The sequence below is a fragment of the Ambystoma mexicanum genome, chromosome 2q (assembly GCF_040938575.1).
Source record: "Ambystoma mexicanum isolate Mex_15411 chromosome 2q, UKY_AmexF1_1, whole genome shotgun sequence".
NCBI lineage: Eukaryota > Metazoa > Chordata > Amphibia > Caudata > Ambystomatidae > Ambystoma > Ambystoma mexicanum.
This window is the reverse complement of record NC_090924.1, coordinates 850,517,822-850,538,567: the sequence shown is the minus strand read 5'-3', so window position 1 is coordinate 850,538,567 and position 20,746 is coordinate 850,517,822. Positions and strand designations below refer to the sequence as shown.

Here is a 20,746-nt window from a genome sequence, read left to right as displayed (position 1 = left end):
CCTGAATGAATATGTACCAAAATCCTCTCCCTTTTCCCCTACCACTAGCAGAGCCTTCCGCAACACCCCCAAAACTTGTGCCGCTGAAACCGGCGACCCATCCTCATGCTTAAACACCAAGCCTGTCTTCCCTCCACACCGCTCCTTCCACAACCTGCCTGCCTGCACTGGGCATAAGTCCTTGCTCCCCTGCCCCAACAAAACCCAGGAACCCTTCCCCTTCTGGACCGTTTTAGACTTATTAATCTTGATGTCCAAACCCCATTCTGTGATTTGCACATCCTCCCACTGCAATCCCCCATACCCCCGTTTTCCCCCCACCAACTCCGAAACTCGAAAAGCCCCGAAAAATAACCACGTAAAATAGGTCGCAAAAAGCTCCCCCTCCCATACCGACCAGCAAATTCCCCCTACTGCCTTAACCAACCTCTGCAGCAATTCAGCCGATATCGGCCTCCTCCTGTCCTTGTCCCTCTTACTTTCCCTTGCCCATCCTTCCATTTTCCCCCCCACTCGGCTGGAAACCCCAAAACCATTTCCCGTAGAAAGCAATTCCTGCTAACTTCCCTGCTATAGTTGCTCTTGACCAGCCCCTGTCCATGCACCTCAGGAGGAAGTTCATGACATCATCCCTCCGTCGCTCTTCCGCGTCCCATCTACCCTTCCAACTACGCGCTTCCCCCCCCCCCCCCCCAATAAAATCCTTCCAGACCCTCCTGTATGACTCCTTAGACGCCCCGGCCAATGAACCCTCCACCAAAGCCAGCGCTCTCATCTTCCTATCTTCCACAGCTCCTCCGGAATCTGCTGCCCCTCCTGATCCGCATCTGGAGCCAATCCACGGAATCTCTGCCATTGAAAACGAGATAATGCATCAGCAATGCCATTATCCTTCCCTGGCACATGTGTTGCCTTAAACACCACATTCAATTCCATGCATCGCAGCACAAACTCTCTCATGAGTCTTGCCACCCTCTGATCCCTTGCTGACTGCCTATTTACCACATGGACCACGCATTCATTGTCCACATTGAAATTCACTTTCCTATCCTGCAAATCCCCCCCCCCCCCCCCCACAACTCCAATGCCACCAGTAATGGGGAAAAATTCAAGGAATGCTATACTCCTTCCCTCCTTCAACCACAGATCAGGCCATTTCTCCGCACACCATTTACCCCCCAAAATACTCCGAAACCTCCTGCTGCGTCCAAAAATATCTGTACTTCCCATGTCACCGGGTCTCCCTGCAACCACATTGACACCCCATTAAACTTCTACAGAAAACGCAGCCAAATTCTGCAGTCCTCCCTCACTGACCCCGATACTCTTATCCGATGATGTGGGCACTTTGCTCCCGCCATAGCCCTCGCCATGTTCCTATAAAACATAAAACATCCGTCCTGGGGCCACCACCTTGCATGCAAAATTCAAATGCCCTACCAATCTCTGCATGTCAACCAGCGTCATTTTCTTGGCCCCTACTGCCCTTTTCAGCAACACCACCAGTTTGCTCACCTTGTCGTGCGGCAAGCGTGAGGTCATAGCCACTGAATCCAGTTCAATTCCCAGAAATGTCAACACCACTGCAGGCCCTTCTGTTTTGTCTTCCGCTAATGACACACCCAACTCCTCCATTATTTCCTGAAACAACTTTAGCATTCCCTTGCACTCTCCCTCTCTATCTGCCCCGCTAATGAACAAAAAATCGTCCAGATAGTGCAGCACACTCTCCCACCCCGAGCTAAATGAAAAAACCCACTGTAAGAAGGAGCTGAATCGTTCAAACAGCGCGCAGGAAATTGCGCACCCCATTGGCAAGGCTTTGTCTATGTATATGCGGTCCTCAAACTGCAAACCTAACAACCAAAAATCCTCTGGGTGCACCAGCAATAACCTGAAAGCCGCTTTGATGTCACACTTGGCCATGAAGGCCCCCCGCCCTTCTTTCCTTACCAGCTCCACTGCCTGGTCAACACTTGCATATACAACCTCACATTCTTCCGGGGCAATGAAATCATTGACTGACATGCCCGCCGGCCATGACAAATGGTGTATTAATCGAAACTCCCCCGGAGCTTTCTTGGGCACCACCCCCAGTGGGGATATAACTAAGTCACCCGGCAGGTCATCAAATGGCCCTACAATCCTTCCCGCCGCTATTTCTTTGCTCAATTTTTGCCTTACCACTTCAACATTTTCTTTGGCTGACTTCAGATTTTCAGCCCACTGGCGCACCCTTAGGCCCTGGTATCCCAATCTGAAACCTTGACTAAACCCCTCACTCAAAATCTTCGTCCCTTCCCTGTCTGGATAAAATTGCAACCATTTCTGCAGCACCCCCACTTTAATTGGCGTAGAAGCTTTTCCCCACAACCCCTCTGCCCGAACCTCTCCCCCTCCCCCTGTCCCCCTGTCTCCCTGTTGGAAACACTGCGTAAGAGGGTGTTTTCCTCCACACTTGCTACTCATGCCTGAACCTACACAGGGTCCTTGTGCAGCCGTCCTTATTAAACGCCCAACATGCCGCTGAGGACTGCCCTCTGCCTCCTCCCCCCGCCCCTTCATGGGCGGGGCGACCAAGAAAGGGCCGGAAAGGCACCGGCAGCCCACTTGCTGTGTGCAGTGTCAGGGCAGGCCTCGTTGGGGCCATCCATTGCAGCCAAAGATCCATATCTATCTCCGCCCATACCGCCTGACTGTCCTCTGCCATTCTCGCTCTAAATTCCTCATCATACCTTACCCAGCCAAAGCCCCCAAAACTCGTGAAAGCCTTCCTAATTACGTCCATATATTTAAGTAGGGCCACACAACTCAGGGAATTTTTCACAATAAACACTGGCATAAATGATAAATGCCGACGTCCAATTCTCAATAGTCACCGGTACACTTGGGCGCGCAGCCAGTTCCCTCTCCTCTTCTTTAGACCCCTCCTTAGCTCTCACTTCCCTATGGAGCAATTTAAAAACGTCTACAAATTCCCCCGCCTGAATCTTCTCTCTGGTCGCTGCCATCGAGTGCGCCCCCAACGGTTTTGTTATCCCCATGTATGGCAGTTTTTTCTCCTTGCCTTTCGCTTCAACCGCCTTTTCTTTTCCATCTTGCACCTCGAGCACCAATGGCTCCACCACCATGTCCGTTTGGATCTCCACTGAGCAAATGCTCTTCTCAACCCCCAAGGCTCAAATAGCCTGTACACCAACTTCTGTCCTTACCCCTTGCAGTCCAGACCCTTCATTTCATGCAGAAGACCATTCCCTTTCCCCCCTCACCTCTTTCCACACCGGCCGTCTGCGGTCTGGCGTCCACACCGATGCTCCTCATCTCTTTTCTTTGAGGGCTCCTACTGCAGGGACAAAACATGTCAGCAGACTCACCCAGCCAACAGTTCCCCCACCCTCCTACCCCCCGACGTCCCCCTGCACCTGCCTTTCCAGATCCCCCCCCAATACCTTCTCTCCTCCCCTCTTTCCCCCACCACCCTATAACCTTCCCTCTCCCACTGCCCCACATAATCCTCCAAACCACTTTCATCACCCCTCAAATACCATTGTGGCTGCGAGCTCATGCCCCAGTCGAGTTGATCATCCTCCTGCGAGCCCCTCCTTTGACGTCTTCCCGGCGGGGCCGCGGAAACCCCTGCCTGGTCCTCTTCTCTCGGGCGAGGCATTCAGACCTCCACCCTGGAGTCCACATTGCTAGGGGCCGTGCTGCACCCTCTAGGCTCTCCGTGCGCTGACCGAGGAGGGGCCGTTCTCAAACACTCTACCTCCACATGGCCCGCGGGGGCTGCGCAGCACCCTCCGCCCTCGCTCCTCCTACCCGGGCGGGCCGTTCCGCGCCCCACCCTATCCTCCTCAATTGATGGGGACCTCTCCCTCCTTCTCCCACCCGCACTCTTCTGCAGGTATTTACCACCTCTTCCCCTCTGCCCTGCCACCCCCTTCTGCACCCCATCAATGGCCCCGCTGTGGTTCGCTTGAGCCACCTCCTTTTGAGCACTTGCAGCTTCCCTAGGGCTATCATTCACTCCCTCACTAGATGGCTGGCCCCCCGAAATCATTTCTCCCCCGGACGCCCTCTTGTCCATTTCCCTCCTCCTCTTCCTGCCCCTGGATTAACACACCTCCCCTCCCCTCTCACCACCACAGGGGTGCAAGCCACCACTGCCGCGAGAGCCATCACCTGCAGCTCTACGCTGCGGTCTACCCCCTCTTATCGCCCCCTCGCCCGTGACTTCCCCCACTGCCCCCTCCAGCTGGGCCTTAGATGCCCTGCTGATGATTTCCAGGGCCTCCCTCAGAGCCCTAGCATCAACTATCCCTTTCTTGCCTGCCCCCTGACCCACCATCGTGCTCAACTAGTCTGATAGGGCACTGAAATATGTCTAGACGCTCCCTAGCTAACTACGCCCCCGAGCTGGTACCTACCCGGGGAAAAATTACCCTTAGCAGAGGGGGAACTAAAGAAAATTGCGCTATAACCCTAATGACCTCAGCGAGTTAATTAACTCAAAATTACCAGCTATCATGTATGTATGTATGTATGTATGTATGTATGTATTTTTTTTTGTTTTTTTTAATTGAACTCCCCCCACCTAGCAAATACCCCTGTCCTAAAGAGAACCCCCTTCTCCTAGCTCCACTCCTGCTCAAGCGACTAGTACACCACCCAGGAGCCCCCCACTACTACTGCTGCTGGGAACCCTTAATAAATCCCTTTTTTCTTTTTCTTTTCTTTTTTTGAAAAAACCCTGGGAACCCCTATGAGAGACTTAAAAGCAGTACCGGCCCGCCCCCTGGTGGCTCATGAGCTGCACCGCACTACCCTGCAGTCACCTGAAAAGGAGAGCGGCCCCTTTAAGAGGACTGCTCTTCCCCCTGTGCCAGAAGGCCGTAACCGCGCACAAGGACCCTTCAAGCCCGGGACACACGGGCTCTGCTGCTGACCCCCGGCCGCCACCCCCGAAACCAGTACGACCCGGGCGAGCGGGACCAGTACCGGGTGCTGGGGACAATCGGGTGACCCCCCACTACTTGCAAGAGGAAGGATGTGCCCCTCTACTATTCCTCGCTCCCCCGCGGCACCCCGGCTCCCCCACCGGCAACAAAAACTGTGGCAAAAACCCAAACCACCCGACAGGATCCAAGAGAAACGCCGTCGGCGGCTCCGGTAAAGGGCGGGGGTTACTTATTTACGATACCCCCGTAATACTGAAGTTTGTTTTTTTTAAACCGCCGTAATTATAACTCCCCACTACCTGAACTATAGTTAACCACCCCCCGCCACTAACGCCTGACCAGACCCTACCTCACCGTCTCTAATCTCGACACCCTAGGCCCAGCTACAGGGAAGGCTCAGGAGCAGGCGACAGGACTTCACAATCGCCAAGTCCAACCGCCAAGTCCAACCGTCTCCTGCCTCCCGAACCTTCCCTGGCCCCTTAAATACCTCGGAGAGGTGCTCTGCCCCAACGGCCACTCGCTGGCCGTGTGCAGTGCCAAAAACCTCCCCGGGAGGGGGGGGGAAACGCTTCGCGTTCCCCCCGGAACCCTCCTTCTGCTCTTTTCAGCCGCAAGGCCAGACTGCCAGCTTCTCAGTTTTAGCACTTGGGATCAAAACTACCCTCTGCAGCTTCGAGCTCACTGCCTTTTCAGCCCCCACGGTGAAGTGGGAGAACACCCATAAGATCATCCAACAGTAGATCAGTGGTAGAAGTAAGATCTTTATTAAATGGTTTTAATTTTTGTCTTGCTGCGTTTTTATTTCCGACTGCAGAGTGCAGTATTAAATGTTGTTGTCCGCTTCCTATGTGTTTAATTTTCCTATTGTAGGCCCTACTTGATTTTTTTAAGGATGGGGCTACACATTTTAGTTGCAGCTGAAACTGCTGTTGCATTAATTTATAAGACTATCATTTTTTAAAATTTGACAGTAAACACAAATTGCACACTTATTTATTTTTACGTTTAGGCCACAGGGCGACCATTGAGCCTGATGCCTGCCTCTTATCAATCACTAGCTTGTTGAGGAACTACACGATTTCATATGAGCATGGTGTTCTCTGCAAATTACTCCACCTGAAATTGAGTTATTTACGTGTACCATTTTTGGCCACCCAGTGTTCACTACCAAGGTTTTTTGTGCCCCTCCCCTGTTGAGTAGGTTACCACTGCAGTCAAGGGTAGAGTCCGGGTTTGATATTGGATGTATGGTTGCCACATGTCCGAGTGCCGGGCGGGCAAAGGCATAGTTCGTATGAATGCCAACTCGTGATCATAGCAGTAAGTAACATCCTCCAACGACCCTGGAATGGTGGACCCATCCACCTTGCCATGGCCACCAGCTTGCGCGTCCGCACCAGAAGGGCACCCGCCAACCTGCGGCTGTGCTTAGGACTGCTGGGATGTACTCGTGCCCTGCTATAGGTGGGTATCTCCCCACCTTTTTGCCCAGTATACAGAAGATTTTAGGAAGTAGCCCTCCCTCCCCCTCAAGCCCCCACCCCAAAAACCAGGCCGGCACCGGAGATTGTCAGGACTAGTGATCAAAGTCAGCTGGGCTGGCCGTGCAGCATGCGCATTCATCCTGCATCTCTGGATAGTATTTATGGAGTTTAGCTGGGGTTAGGTGTGTTTGATGTACAACGTTGAAGTGTATCTGCTTAAACCTAGCATTCAGCGAACCTTTTTAGTTTGAGATATAGCTCCAGTCCTTGTCAGAGATTTCCACATCCAGACTGCTTTCATTGAACTGGTGGTCCCCTACTCCCATGGCATATCCGATATCAAACGATTATATAGTTGGGAAACCAGATGACCCTCCACCTGGGCCTGAATGACTTCCTGAAGCAGAGAGCAGATATGCAGAGGGTCGGGGAAAGTGGGAAACCTCTCCTTGATTGTGTTCCTGATCTGGAAATACGTAAACACGTCTAGAGAAGAAGAGCCCCCCCCTTCTCCCGAAGCCACTCCCTGGACATCCACTTCCCATCTGGGTAAAAGTCTCCAAAGGTATCCACCCCAAACTTGGAGGCCGACTGCAAGTATGCCTGTTCCCTTGTGAACCCCCCATGCCAACCATATGTCTGGCAGGTATCCCGGGTGCGAAGAGGGCTCCCACTTTCATCTCGTCAGCCAAACTGTACCATATGGTGCATGTGTTATTGCCCTCCCACCCCCCGGTTTCGGTTTTACATTTACATAGGATCGCCGTACTAAATAGATCTGGCTCCACCAAAGCTCTCTCAACCTGAACATGGGGCCTAACAAAATGTGCTGCATACCAAAATGACAAATAGTACGCTTGTGCCGCCCAATAGTAGCGCTCAAAATCAGGCAAGGCCAGCCCGCCCCTGGAATAAGGTTGTCAGTCAACGTGTACCAGGACCCCATAGGCTGTTTCCCCACCCTTTGGAACCCTGCAAGAACTCCCCTCAATTGTGCAAAAAATATTGCCAGCTAACATTGGGATGTTAGTAAAGGGATATAGAAACCTCGGCAATCTAACCATTTTACTGAAGGAGATCCGGCCCATCAAGGACAGTGGAGGGCCTGTGCACCTCTGGACATGCTCCTTAAGGGAATTAACGGCCCTAGCCCCATCTTCTCAGAAAAGGATCTCTGTGTCCTGTGAGACTTCAATGCCCAAATATCTGGTGTTTTTCGATCGCATCGAAAGCCAAATTCATCGGGCAAGGTCTTGGTGCACTCCGCGAGGAGGAATACGACTGATTTGTTATGGCTAATCCGCAGACCTGAAAATTTCCCAAACCTGATCACCTGCTGCTTCACCAGCGTCAAATTGTCAACAGCGTCTCTCGGGTACAAGACCACATCATCGGCATAAAAATAGATTATCATCCTATGAGGCCCAAGTTCTATACCCTTCTGCAAGTACCCCTCACTGCTTATGGCTTCTAAGGGCTCCATCGCCAGTGCAAAAAGCAATGGGGAATGAAGGAAACCCTGCCCCATTTCCACCACACCTGGCAGGTGCCCCCCCCACTGAGACCCTATTAGAGGGGGAGGTGTAAAGGAGTCGCACCATCTTAATATATCTAGCCCCAATTTCTGCAGCATGAAGAAGAGGAAGGGCCTTTTGACGGAGTCCAATGCTTTCTCGGCATCTAGCAATATAGCTGCAGCCCTCTCTATTCTATGGAATTTTTCAACAGCGCCAACACACCCAAAGACTTCAGGGCGCCTGCAAGACATGCAACAAAAACGCATGTAAGCCTACAATGGATCTGCCTTCGTGCATTTGATCAGTACCTTTGTCAAACAGATGGGTTTTCTAGCCTTTTTTAAATTGTGGGATCCAAGGAATGGATGGAAGTTCATATGGTAATACATTCCAGACAATGGGAGGTGGGCCCATGAACCAAAACTGGATCCTCCAATCCTCTTCAATGAGAAACGAGGTTGAGCCAAAAGATTATTCTTATTTGAGCGCAGCATACGCCCAATAGGAGCTCTCCTAATCCGAGAGCAAAGATAGGGTGGGCAGTCGCTCGACAGACCTAGACCAAACTAGAGGTCTTGAATTATATTCTCTGTGACGGGGAGCGAGTGAAGTTTCTGATGGGATATAGAGACATGGGCCCTTCGGTCAAGTCTACATACTGCACAAACTGCTCCGTTCTGAATCACTTCCAGCTTCTTTAGGTTGGATCGAGAGGTGCCCACTAGAAGACCAATACAGTAGTCAATTTTGGTGTTTATTATTGATGCTGCAATTGGGGCAAATTTGCCATAGCAAATGTGTTGTATAGGCGCATGCTGAATTCAGATATGCAATGTGTTTTGTAAAAGTCAGTTGAGGATCGAAAAAGACTCCCAAATGTTATGACATGTTTTGAAACGGTGATGTTGTTACCTTCGATCAAAAAGCTGCCATACTGGGAGTTTTTTTTGCCATCCAGATTTTGATGGCACCATGAATCTCATTTTCCCTTACTAAGTCCATTGAATAGGGTCCGGATAATTCCAGGATGTTCTGTGTGTAGTCCGCTTAATTTGCGAACCGCACACCCAGACAATCAAGGAGGTCACACACAGGTCTTGAGTAGATATTCAGTAAGAGAGGTGACTGGCACAAACTCTGGGGGACCGCACAGTTTAGAGGGGTCTGTTGTGATTTACATTCATCCTTGGCTACTCGTGCCATCCTTGGGCCAAGAAAGGTTTTAAACAACTCTGCAGCTTATTTGAACATTTTCCAACTTTAATCAGCCAGGGTTCGATGAGCACTAATAAGACTTGGCCTCCCTTATCGATAAATCCAGTAATATTCGACTTCAAATCCAAAAGCATGGTCTCTGTGCCATGTTTCAAACTGAAGCCTGATTGTCCTAAAGCAAGAATTACCTGTTCAACAAAATCCTGATATTGAAGACACACCATTTGATCAAGAATCTTGAGGGATTGGACTCCACTGCTGCCAACACCCCCAAAGAACCTCTGCAGCCTGTAGGACGTGGTCCTCCTCGGCACAAAACCTGACTGATTTGCCAGGACAAATCCCGGCATCAGCTGGAGAAGCAGATTGGCTAGTACCTAAGCAAATATTTTGTTATCAATATTTATGAGGGAAATCAGCCGATATGACCCACAGTCCTCTGGGGGCTTGCCTTTCTTGTGTATAAGTGCAATTGTCGCTTCCCTGAAGGTTGTAGGAAAGGTTGAGAACGCAGTGGACTACGGTGACCGGATCTGTGTAAAATATGGAATCTGCCTATGATTTCCAAAAGCGCAACAACTGGAAAAAGGTGCATTTTTGTGTCATAACAGATTTTGGCAAAAATAACCTTGGGATGGCTCTGTACATCATAAAAGCACACACCATAAAAATGAGTCGCTTCCTTCAGTCCAATCTGCTTCCACGGTGGAGACAGACCGTATAGCTTGACCTATCCGATTTAGAGGTAGGCCTAGCTTAGTTCAGCCCACATAGTAAAAATACTGTCATGCTCCTTATATAAAGGGGAGGCATAGGGAGTTCTAGGGAGACAGCTCTTCTGATTGTCCTGCTCCAGCACATCCAGAGATCTAGACCTTCCGTACTCGCCCTGCAAGATTCCAGATTCCACTGCCAGGACAGGGGGTAGCTGATCACGACTCTCCTATCCAGGCAGAACCACCCTGCGGAACTCAAACCCTACAAATATCCCCATAACCCAGGGAGAAAGCGGGAAAGGTGGCTGAATCCTCATTAGGATTCTCCAGCGGTACCTGCTTTGCCCCGCTACCTGCTTTATCCAGTTGATGCCCCGCTATCCACTGAGACCAGACCCCGGTTGCCCCGCTGTGTTCTAAAGGAAAGCCGCTGCTGTGCCGTGACCATATCCATGTCCTGATGTCCAGAAACCCGGTTGGCTGTCTAAAATACCCAATGCAAGTGATTATTGTAAGTGTAACCCCTTCCCATAGCAAAATGTAGCATATCCCATTTTGATACCTTGCCATTTGTTCCACCCTATAAGCAATCCCATAAATAACCTAGTAATTTGTTAAAATGGTCAATCTTCTGTGTTTTTGATCTCAATGTGTTGGTGCCATTCTTTCTTATCCTTTTAGTCCATTGCATAAGTCCTTATTCATATTTGGAATAAACAAATTAATTCCCACATAAAGAGACACACAGCATGTGGGGGGCGGTTAAGACTGCAGCTTAACCCTTTTCACAGGCAGCGTTTCTCTTATTGATAATCTAGACACAATTATAGTTGTAGTAGCACTTGCCATTTTCCTTTTTTAAATCACTTTTACCTGTGTACTGCTAGTATCCTAAAATCTGATTCTATTTCCCTTTCAAGAATCTTATCCTACCACCCATCAAAAGTTACCTTTCACTGTAGTCTCATCCCTGCTATGTATGTGCCTTGTATGTTAGCATAAAAAACGAAATTCGATTATCTCTGTTTAGTTCGTTTTTCAAACTGCTTTGTCATTTTAATCCCGTGAAAATAAGCAAATTCAATTTCTCAACGTGTGATTTGGCTGCACTGGGTTTATCCTTCCCAAGTTGATTTTCCGAACTGTATGCCCGTTGTTAGTACATTGCCTTGAAGTTTGCTAGTGTTCTTGCATCTCTGATACTGATTAACTCATTTCTCCCTCATTCATTCAACCACACATGTAAAACAAGTATTTAGTAATTCTGAGTGCTATTTTGCTCAATTTCAAAGGCTTGCATCTGATTTTGCCTCCCATTCATAGGGGCAAGTTCGGATTTTAATTGTTGCCTAGTACACCTGACTCCTTGCTACTCCTTTGTACCCACACAAAATTTGGTTAACAGGGATTACGAAAAGTAATCTTGCTTTTATACAATTGTGCATTGGGTTTCTTATGTTAAAAGGTCAAACTAAGTGTGTTCTATCATTTTACAGTGTAATTATCACCACACTGGTTATTGCTGCGCTATATTAAATTAGTGTGATGTTCATTGGAATTAAAAATGAATAAATATGCTATTACTGCACACCGGCATGTTCATTGTCCATTGCGACCCGGGGTATTAGTAAAGGGGTGTGTGGGACGGGTTGGGTGACTTCTCAACTGAATTCGTAATAAATTGTGTTTTCATTGTGCGCTGCATCCTTGGCCAGTATCACGAGTCCTGGTCTGGAATGCGACGCCCCTTTAGAATCCTTAACATTCATACTCCAGGGAATTCTTCACATTGGTGTTTTCATCTAATGTGCGGCAACCTGCATTTTGCACTCTACAGCAACCCTTTATAGTATGGGCATCAATGGTCCTTGCATTAGCTAGCAATTTGGGTCAGTGGGTTAAGAGCTCACTGCTGTGACTTGTGTGTGATCTACAGGTCTCTGGCTCGATTCTCTGTAAGGTAAACTCAGCCTTTCATCCTTCCGAGATTGATAGACGGAGACCCAATTTCGATTGGGTAAAAATAATTGTACATAAAGGAAAGTCTATGTAAAGCACTTTGGATAAAGTTATTATTAAGACTACATTCTGCTGGGTGGCTAGGGAGGAGTGCCTGTGTCTGCCTTTAGAATGTAAAATTGGATCTGATCTAGGTGGGCTCCCTGGCTTCCATATACTGAAGGATCGTATCTTGCATTTGTATTGCTCCTCTTGCCATAGTTTATGGCGTTGGAGTGCTTTGCCTGTCGGAGAGGCAAAGGAGTGGTATGATAGAATATTCAGTAGTGGTAGGGAGGAGCGAGGTCTGGAGGAGAAAAGTTGGGTAGATCGTTTGGATGAGGGTGAGGGACAGTTGAGATGCTCAGGAAGGCCTGAGGAGCAAAAGGTGGAGGATCCATGTGCACAATTAGACCAAATGTATCGTGTGACGCAAATGTTCGCTGGGGCGCGGCACCAAGATGAGAGATGGTGTTTGCTACACTATGGGGGTATGTGTGGAATTGACTAGCTGCATGGTGACCATGTGCATGTTGAAGCCGTGCCCGAGAAAACAGACGGCAAAGCCCTTCTGCTTGTTTCCCTAAGCCCCCCCTAACAAAATTTGGGAGGGGTTGCATGTTAGAAATTCGAATTTGCCAAAGCTCCCAGAAAAGCGAGCAAAAAACCCTCAAGTTTCTGGTTTCCTTATTTATGTCATGGTTGGCAAAACCCTAGGCTGGTATGTAAAGTGCTTAAGGAGACAACACCGGTCTGTGGCCAGGCCTTTGAGCCATCCGCAGTGTTCTGGTCAGCGAAGGCATGTAGAAACCATGGACAAGAACAAAGCCTTGCGGGGGAAGGGGTAGGGGGGAGGAAATATGGGCACGTTTAACTGAAGGTGGGATTTTGACCCCGGCTTCCTTGGCAGCCGCAGTCTAGTCTGGCCTTCCTGGAGGTTCCGGAGTCCGGCTAGGGCCTTTATGGTAATGGTTATATTGGTGTGTGAGGCAGGACTCCTCTAGGATATGATTTACATAATCCAGCCTTTGACTAGCCTTTCCCCCTGGGCTGCATTTACTGTGCACTAAAACAGATGCTAAACAAGGGCTGGTGGGCATCTCTGGTAATAACCAGATTGAACCTTAACCTGTTAAATCTGCCCCTGTTCCTATTGCTTGCATACCATTAAATGGTTTTAATATTTGGCCATATACTTTGTGGCATTGAAAAATGCAAAATAAAAGCAGATGGTACGTGGGATCTTGTAAAGAAATATGCCATACATTGTAATACTTGACACTTAACCAATGGATTCTTTTAATGATTATTTTAACTAAGAAACCCTCGGAGATGGTTCGCTTGAGGGATTGCATTTTATCTGTGAATACCTGCTTCAGAAGGTCCATTGAACCCAATGACTAATTTCTTAAACATTAGCTCAATGAGTCAAGTGGCTTCCTCTAAAAACCTTTGCCTAATGTGGGGTGGGGGCTTTTATTTGGCAAGTGATATTTGCTATTCAGTAAGAATCATTACACTGTTTAGTAATGCATTTCCATGCCAAAAAAAGTGTATGCAGTGTTATACATTGCCATTTCTCTCACGTGTCATGTTAATAGCCTAGCATAATGTGTGTATTTGTAGAGCACGCGTTCACCCCCATAGCGTAACCGATGTTTAACCAACGTAATGGTACTAATGTTATCGACCTCAGAATGATGAAGGGCTGAGTTGACCTGCCGGAATTCAACACGAGGATTGGCGATGCATGCTAGAAATGAAGCAGGCCAATTGCAAGAACTATTGGCCCCTTTCCCCGTTACATGTCTTACCTGCGCTGTCATTGGCAGTGCCGTTGTTTACCACCGTGGCTGTGCTGTGCATGTTCTTGCTGAACCAATGGCCGGGGTGGGGGTCCGGGGGAGGTGTGAAGGGGAAGGTGCCACAGTGTGGAAGAAATGAAAGGACTGAGAGGTAGAGAGTGGGAGTCCTGTACGCGGGGCTCCCTCTCTTGAGTAGAAGAGTAATGTGCCCTGTCGTGTTGGGGAGGGTGCCCTCCCCCTATGAGGAACAGCATGGAAGATGGATCTGCACCGCTCCCTGCGTGTTAAATACCGTTCACTTTGTTGTTGCAGGGAAGACCCTCAGCTAACAAACCCATGTAGCATTTTGTTGTAATAAAACTGGAGATCATGTTGTGGGGGTTTGTAGATTGCATGTTGCCAGTAAGGGATTACTGTGCCAAGACAAACGTTGCCTGCCAGGTGTGCTCTGGAAAGGGGTGGGGGGGGGGGAAGCATCCTTCGAACCTGTGGGTGGAAAATGCTAGGAGTGAGCCTGGGAGGATTTTCAGTGGGGGCATCTAGACCGTGGGGATGGGAAAGAGTGACTTACCCATTTGTTTTCGCATTACCACAGTAATAGGCAATTGTTGCATTACCTGGGAATGGTCACTGCGAGGAACACAAAGCGGCATCGTGGCGACCGGTATATTTCTGTGGGAATTTCCCTGGGGATATTACTGCAGAAATCAAACCGAATGGGCATATGCTGATGGCCATGACAAAATACCTTAGCTATTGGCACATGCTCCTTTTAATTGTATTGGTGCAACGTGGACTGTGGCCTTGCCAGATTGACTTGTTTTTGTTAGTGAGGGATATGGGTCGTGGCCACAGGTGACGATCTAGCAATAACCAAACAATTAAATTCATTACTTAATGCGGGGGGGGGGATATTTACGGGGGCTAGCCGTCACATTTCCTAGGTTTTGTTGTGATGAATCGGCTCTTCTTCGCTCTACCTTAACTAAAGGGTTTATTTTTCTTTTCTGCCATGTATATTGCCACTGCACAGTAGGGCCCTGCTGAGAGAAAGGCCCCTCCTTTTGCTTTACATTGAACACCTTGGACGGAGGGTTGCTGATGTAATGCTACCTGGGCCCAGTTCACCCTCCAGTGACCGAGTCCTTTAATGCTCCATCCCGAAAATGGAGAAAGAAAATTAAAACGAGGACAACAGGGCTGATTAGAAAATGTTGCTTTATGGATTGCAGAACAATCCTACTGTGGGAGCGGCCCGTGCCATTTTATCTTCGCTCCTGCAAACTGCAGGAGTCCACAAACAGGCACCACGTTGCTGCAGCATGAACACGGGGGGAAATGCATTAGCACTGCACTCTGACTCTGAACGTAAACTCTGTGCAAGGTGTGTGTGTGTGTGTGTGTGTGTGTGAGATGTGGTACGGCGTTGTGGTGGATGTTACTGATTTGTGCGGTATTATTGATTTGTGGTGTCTGTGTATCCCTTCTCCCGTCTCGGGAGGATAGTTCTGGGGCAATGTGCTCGCCTTGGAAGCAAGACGACGTGGAGCAACACGGGTTCGATTCCCGGGTCGCTGCTAAGAAACCTCTGGGTATTAAGAGCGTTACAAATAACCTATCATGTTGTATCATATTATGGGAGGGGCTGCAATAGTTTTGTAATAACGTATGCTTAGGAGAGTGGAAGGAAGTGCAAATGTTGCAGTGTTTTGTGTGCACTTTCTAGTACCCGCTCAGAGGAGTAAACTGTGTACTATTCTGTGCATGTGGGCCCTTGCACTAGGGTAATACAAATGTTTCTGCAGAAATTCCCCTTGTAGTTGGATCTATTTTTCGCTTTTCCCTTCTGTCCCTTTTAGGGATGGCTCATGGCGGTCGCATTAGTGTACCAGAAATATTGATATGGAGAGTGATGGATGACACCTGTATAGTTGATTATTTTCTACTTTTGTATATTTCTAGTTTTGTGATTTGCTGAAATGTCAAAATTCTGCATGTGACTTGGCTGCAATTATTTGCTTCTGCCTTGTCTGATTAAGGAAGTCCCAAATGGGCAAGGTTTGATTGATATTTTATTTCTATCGCGCTCGTGCACAAGTGTTTCAGAGCGCGGCAAAGCAAGGGAGGGGAACAGGGGAGAACAAAACAGCTATCTTACTAGGCCCAGTGACCTTGAGAAAGCGCAAGTGCATGGGGGAGGGGTAAAGTGCATGGAAGGAGGGAGAAGTGGAAGTGCGAAGCAGATAAATAACAATAAATAAATATTAAAGGCAACAAACTGTGGTAATGCAGCCAGCAATTTGCAAGTGCTAGGTTTAAGGTAGCAAACGGGGTAGGTCTGATAAGTGCAGGAAGAAAAGGGGGGGGCTGTATGGGTACAGATACAGACCCCAGTGCAAGGGGTGGCCCGGAGGCAGAGCGGGAGGGTGGCAGGGTGAGCAGGTACCTAGGCCCGAAGTACAGAGGGTGGCCAGGTGCACAGTGCCAAGAGAACAGATCAGCAGGGGAGAGGGGGAGCGAAAGCAGAAGAAAAGAAGGTCTTGAGGTGCTTCTGGAATAGGAGATGGTTCTCCTCATGTTTTAGAGTGGCAGGGAGGCTGGTCCAGAGGGAGGCCCCAGCCGAAGACCGAAATCTACCCCCAGCTTGTTTCTTTGAAAAACGACTGACCCTGAGGGAGTTGGAGGTAGAGGAGCAAAGAGCTTGAGAGGGGAGGTATTTGTGGAGGGATAGCTGAAGGTATTTTGGACCCAGGCCCCAGAAAGCCTTGTGGACCATGCAGAGGGTTTTGAATTCAATCCGTGCATCCACTGGGAGCCAGTGGAGAGATTTCAGAGCTGGAGAGATACGATCCCAGGGCTTGAGGCCAAGGACAAGTCTCTCAGTCCTGTTCTGGATTAGTTGCAGAGGGTGTGGAGAGTAGAGGCAGGCAGATTTAGAAAGAGGCTGTTACAATAGTCCAGCCTGGAGAGAACCAGAGCTTGGGATACCATGAGCTTCTGGGGGGAAGGAGAGGAAAGGCAGAGTACCTCTGAGGAGGTGCAGTCGTAAATTTGAATTATTAGAGACCTCAGAGATGTGGGCAGAGAAGGAAAGGGTGGAGTCAAAGATCACCCCGAGGTTCTTAGCCTTGCAGGTGGGGGTAGGAGGAGGGCCAAGGGAGGCCGGCCAGAGAGTGAGGGGAAAGGATGGTGAAGGTGTGCCGATGAGGAGGATCTCCGTCTTGCTGGCATTCAGACAAAGATCATTGGTGGAACACCAATCTTGAATGGCAGTTAGGCAATCAGAGATGGGAGAGGAGAGGGCAGCCTGAAAATGAGTCAAGTGTCGTGTCGTGAGCAGAAAGTGGCAATGCAGTGGGCAAGAGTTGCCAGATATTGGTTGAAAAGCCAGGGCGAGAGGCTAGACCCCTGGGGAACACCACAGGTAGAGAGAAAGATAGATGAAAGGAAGGGCCCAAGTTGGACCTGGGAGGGTCGATCTGAGAGGAAAGAGGTCAGCCAGGCTGGAACCTGATCAGAGATACCCAGGTTTTCACGGAAACGGTTGAGCAGGATGGTATGGTTGACCATGTTGAAGGCAGAAGAGAGATCGAGGAGGATGAGGACAGAGGGAATGTTAGAGTCCAGGTTGGAGAGCAGATCTTCACAGATGTTCAGGAGAGCAGTTTCCATGCTTCTGGCAGCTCTGAGGCCAGTCTGGTGGTCATGGAGACAGCCAACAGAATAGGAATGAAGGTTAAGCTGAGAGATGGCCAACTATTCCAGGAGTTTGCCAAGAAAGGGAGTAATGGAAATTGGGCGATAGCAGGACAAGAAGGATCAGCTGTGGGTTTCTTGAGAAGAGTATGCACAAAGGAGTGCTTCAGAGGAGAGGCGAAGGATCCTGAGGCAAAGGTGTGGTTGCAAAATTCAGCAAAGGCTGGAGCGAGGGTGTCAATGAGGTCCTTGATGGTTTTAGAGGAAAAGGGATGAACCTGTTTTGACGAGGCTTTCATAGATCGGATTTGTCTAGCGACCTCGTCAGGGGTGAAAAGAGGAAAGGACGAGAAGGACGGTGGGAGGGTGGATAAAGAAGGGTCCGAAATCGCAGATGGAGAGAAAGGGTGTGGGCGGAGAAGGTGGACAGGATGTCCTGGCTTTTTGAAATGAAGTGAGAGGGCTACTGAGCATTTCAATGAATTTTTGCCAATACTGTAACTCGACGGACACTCGTGAAACCTTGATGCATTTTATCACGGAATGTAAAGTCCTTCAACCGTTGCGAGAAATTCATTTTGCGAGACATTGCAACTACCTAGGTCTCGCTTCTCAAGACGTGACCTGGTCACTAATGCTAGGCTCAGGCTACTTACCACTACAGATTGCCACGGTAAATTTCTTATTCTGTTTAAAACTTGAAACTAATTGACAATATTCGTCTTTCATGAACTCTATTTGAAGGCGAAGCCTAGGTATTACAATCTCGTGTATCTCATAAGTTTTCTTTTATTGCTTGTTTTAAAGTTCATTTAAAGGTGAAGTGTAAGATTCATGATTTGTATATATTGATCCTATGTTTGTTCATTGCTCTTTCCTTCTCCCTACTTTTACCTATAAAGTGTTATATGTATATATAATATGTAATTGTATTTGAAAGGTTGATTAATTTCAACTGATACAAATAAAAAATAAATAAAAAAGTGAGAGGCAAGGGCATTGCAAAGAGCCTGGGAGGCAACAGTAGGGCTAGAGACTGCAGCAGGGTTGGCCAGCTCCTTGCAGATTCTAAAGAGTTCGGCCAAGTTGTTAGATGCTGCAGAGACACGAGCTTGAATGTGGACTCTCTTCTTGGTGAGGACAGAGAGTCAGTATTGCCTTTGTAGCAGGCGACAGGCCAGTTAGAGGATGAGCAGGAAGTCCTCCATATCCTCTCAGCTGCCCTACACTTAAGTGTAGCTAGGTCATAGTCATACCAGGAATTGCACTTGGCTTTGGACTTCAAACGGATCCTCATGACAAGGGCAAGAGCATCAAGTGTATCAGATATTGAAGAGTAGAGCAGAGACAGGGCTGCGTCAGGATGTGAGACACCCAAAGGTGGAGGGGCGGGGGGTGAGAAAGTGGCGGCAAAAGCCTCAACTGACACACGCTTCATGGGCCGGATGTCCGAGAAGGTAGGTGGCAGTGTTAGGGTAGGCTTGGCTTGGGGTGGGGTGGGGGAGAGGGAGAGATGAGATGAGGGAGGGAGTGATCGCTCCAGGAGAGAGGAGTGGTCAGAGGGATGGAGAGGGGGTGGTCAGAGGAGATCAAGACATCGAGTGTGTGCCCTGCAGAGTGAGTTGGGCCAGAGGGGAGGATGGACAGGGAGAGGGAGTCACAGAGGTTACGGAAGACTACAGAGGAGGAGCAAGGGGAGTCTAAATGTATATTGTATATTTAGGTCACCGAGGAGGAAGAGTTGTGCGGTAGAGGCCAGGAGGGAGGAGGAGAGGTCTGCCCACTCAGAGAAATTAGGTGATTTGACCAGGAGGCCGGTAGATGGTAACCACAGTAAGAGAATGGGTAGGTGAGAGATGAAGCCTACAGACAAGGCATTCAAAAGAGGAGTAGGTCTGAGTGGGAATGATAGAGGTAGGAATCCAATCAGGAAAGACCAGGGCAACCCCCCCCCGGAACGGGAGGATCTGGGTGCTGAGCGGGTCTTGTAGCTATCAGGGAGGAGAGTGTCAAAGCTTGTGACAGAGGTGGCCGTGAACCATGTCTCAGTAAGACCAAGCACATCAAGGTCTAGTTCTTCAAGGAGGTGGCAGATGTCAGAGGAGTGTTTGACGGCAGAGCGAGGGTTGAGAGTGGCAATATGAAGGTTGTCCGCCTTAAAGACCTTCTGGGGAGGGGTACAGATCAGAGGTACGCCCTGCGGAGGAGAAAGAGCCCTAGGAGGGGTAGAGGAGGAGGAGAGAGAGAGGGGGGGGGCAAGGTAGCCAAGGGGGAAGAGGAGGGGACAGCAGGAGTTGAGAGGAAATTGATGAGGCGAGGGAAGCACCTATCAAAGAGGAAGAGATTCGCCTGAGGGCCTTGGACCATGTGCCATTAAGGTAGACATTAACGATGACTTTAGAGGAGTTGAAGGAAGCCATGAGAACTTCCCAGCGAGTGCCACCATTAATGGGAGAGGAGGAGATGGGGCAGAGCACAGAGACCATATGAGGAGTCCATAGATATGGCAAAGGAATGACAGAGGATGTTGGTAAGGGTCTGTCTGGCGGAAGCATTCGAGTAGGTGTTGGCGATAGGAAGACCAGGGTTAGAGGCCAAGATATACTTTTTGAACCTCTTCCTACCAGACTTGGTGAGAAGGGAAGGATAGTCAATGGAGAAGCAATTGGAAAAGATAGGACAAACCGAATACTGACAAAACAGTATTTGCTTTGCTCTTCAATTTTGTTAAGGGTGCCTCTTAAGTTACATTTCTAATAGCAGTGTAGGATCAGTGGTTAACCTATTGGTGCAAACATGAAATCGCAATTAACCAATTTCTTCTTTCAGTCTAAGAAATGAAGTATGTTTACTAAACAAATGTTCTCCTTTTCCTTGTAGATTTTGACAGAGAAATTTCTTTTGGTTTTCATACATCCAGACTGTATCAAAGGCGAGCTGTAAGGTAAGCTTTGTACATAGTTTTTGTACGCATTAATAGGTGGCATTAATGACTTGTAGCACCCTGACGGGAGGGGGGGGAGCTAATAGAGTGCCTAGGGACGTTCGATGCCGACTGACAGCCAGCACCCCTTTTCCGCCATCTTTTCCCCCACCCTCCGTTTTTTTTAGTTTTTTTTTTTTAGACCCTCCCCACTGCCCCCACCCCCCAACTTGCCTTATTTCGGCTGTGAACTTCCAGCCCTTGGAACGCCATATTAATACACAATGTCTAATATGAATTTCTTTGTGGCTTTAGTTCTATACGTGTGATCTTGCAAGCTCACCTTAGCATGACTTTCTATAAACTTCAGCACCTGGGTACTGGAAAACATGAAATGTACTTCTCCATGTGTGATCCAAGATTTGTTTCTG

The 20,746-nt window shown here is 48.8% G+C and overlaps 1 protein-coding gene across 5 annotated transcripts in view; it reads left to right on the top strand.

The window, feature by feature from the left end:
• SVIL (supervillin) overlaps positions 1–20,746 on the top strand; it is a 950,451-nt gene that overhangs the window by 150,581 nt on the left and 779,124 nt on the right. For all 5 annotated transcript variants that reach the window (XM_069648084.1, XM_069648081.1, XM_069648082.1 and 2 more), the window contains one exon: positions 20,273–20,336. Coding sequence is in view for 4 of the 5 variants with exons in the window: in XM_069648081.1 (XP_069504182.1) it covers positions 20,273–20,336 (64 nt within the window). In the remaining variant the exon portion in view is untranslated. The remainder of the gene's footprint in view (positions 1–20,272; positions 20,337–20,746) is intronic.